The following is a 2,026-nucleotide window of genomic DNA, read 5'->3' on the forward strand; positions in this document are numbered from 1 at the left end:
CTAAACATTAATTCTTATTAAAGATTCCTAATATCTATATTTTAATTGATTTAGCTTCCATATGTTAACTTTCATGAAATCATTGTATTATATGATAGCTTTTAGATTACATTTCAAATATATAGCAACAGCGCTTGAATTGTAAGTGGAAAAGCATTGTTAAAATAAATCAGCCTACAAAGTGAGAAATGTGATTTTAAAATATATATTTTTCACATAATGAAAAGAAAAAAAAAATCTAGTTTTCATTTTTTTAAAAAAAACATCTCCAATGTCTAAGAAAAGAAAGAAATTCTGGAATATTCATTGACAATGCAGTCTTTGGATATTAGTCATACTAACTTGTTAGGTGTGTTTGTGTAGGCTGAGGGGGGGGGATGGAGAGAAAACCATGCACTTTGTCCTGAGCTGTGTAAAGGCATAAGTAAATAAATTAGCTGTACTACTTCATCTTTTATGAGATATGGTATTTGAGTTTCAAAAATAAAACAATATTAGAGTTAAAACTCAGGCGTTTGCACCAAAATATAACTCTCTCTCTCTCTGTCTCTCTCTGTGTCACACACACACACACACACACACACAGAGAGAGAGAGAGAGAGAGAGAGAGAGAGAGAGAGAGAGAGGCAGAACCAGAAATGGTTCTTTATTTAATAAAATGTTAATGAAATGTTACTGTGATCACTCATAATCACTGTCTTTGCTCACATACAGTTTTTGCTCACATACAGTAGATCCCTAGTGATAGACAGGGTGAATTCTGAATGTTCAAATAAATAAAATAAAATAAGATGAAACATAACTGCTCTTTCATTTTGAATACTTTTTTTCCAGAAATATTTTTTTCAGAGCACCCTTAATGTCTTTGTTTCTCAAGGTATAAATCAAAGGGTTCAGCATGGGGGTGACAATGCTGTAAAGGACAGAAATGAGTCTGTCTTTGTCCAATGAGTAGGATGATATCGGTCGAACATAGGTGAAGATGGAGCTCCCATAATACAAGAGGACAATGGTCAGGTGTGAGGCGCAGGTGGAGAACGCTTTGAGTCTCCCTTCACTAGAGCGTATCTTCAGAATAGTGGAGATAATGTAGACATAGGAGAGGACAATGCAAATGAATGGGGTCCGTCCTATGAAGACCCCAACAACAAGCAGAATTATCTCATTGAGGGAGGTGTCTCCACAGGAAAGCTTCAGAAGGGGAGGGATATCACAAAAGAAATAATTGAGTTGATTGGCTCCACAGAAAGGCAGCTGGAAAGTAAAATAGGTGTGCACAGCAGAGTTGAGAAAACCACTTGCCCAGCAAGCTCCAGACAATTGGAGACAAAGTGTTTTCCTCATGATGGCTGTATAGTGCAGAGGATGGCATATAGCTACAAAGTGGTCATAGGCCATGGCAGCCAGAAGGATGCATTCAGTGCCCACAAATGACAAAAAGAAATAGAGCTGAGTCACACAGCCAGCATATGGGATGCTCTTCTTCTCTGACAGGAGGTGGACCAACATCTGAGGCACATTGGTGCTGGTATAGCAGATATCGAGAAAAGAGAGGTTCCCTAGGAAGAAGTACATGGGTGTGTGAAGCTGAGGGTCCAGGCAGGCAATGGTAATGATGGAGATGTTCCCCACCAGAGTGCAAATATATGTGAGAAGAAAGATTGAGAAGAGCCGCAACTGCAGCTCCTGGAGACTGGAGAAGCCCACGATGAGGAATTCAGTCAGAGTTGTTACATTGACCATTGTTTTATGTCTTTTCTGCTGCTCTGTCTGGGGAATGAAGAAAAACTGATAAGGGACAGGCTGCCATAAGAAAAAGCCACATGTACTGGTTGACTGGAAATTCTGCAAATGCACACTCCCAATTTACTTATTTAAAGAGTTTATAAACAATCCACCATTCAAAAAGACTGTGGCAGTGTGCAAACAAAAATAAATAAAAAGAAAACACTAAGTTAAAGCAATAAGAATTCATTAAACCCATATGCAAAACCAGAAAGAACATTGTTTATTTATTTATTTAAAA

The 2,026-nt window shown here is 37.9% G+C and overlaps 1 protein-coding gene across 1 annotated transcript; it reads right to left on the minus strand.

Moving 5' to 3' along the window:
* Positions 1-810: 810 nt before the first annotated feature.
* LOC133365920 (olfactory receptor 5V1-like) lies at positions 811-1,743 on the minus strand. The gene has a single exon (XM_061588371.1). It carries the CDS (start codon positions 1,741-1,743, stop codon positions 811-813), a length of 933 nt encoding a protein of 310 aa, XP_061444355.1.
* Between the last annotated feature and the right edge of the window lie 283 nt (positions 1,744-2,026).

This window comes from Rhineura floridana, chromosome 11, assembly GCF_030035675.1.
Source record: "Rhineura floridana isolate rRhiFlo1 chromosome 11, rRhiFlo1.hap2, whole genome shotgun sequence".
Classification (NCBI taxonomy): Eukaryota; Metazoa; Chordata; class Lepidosauria; order Squamata; family Rhineuridae; genus Rhineura; species Rhineura floridana.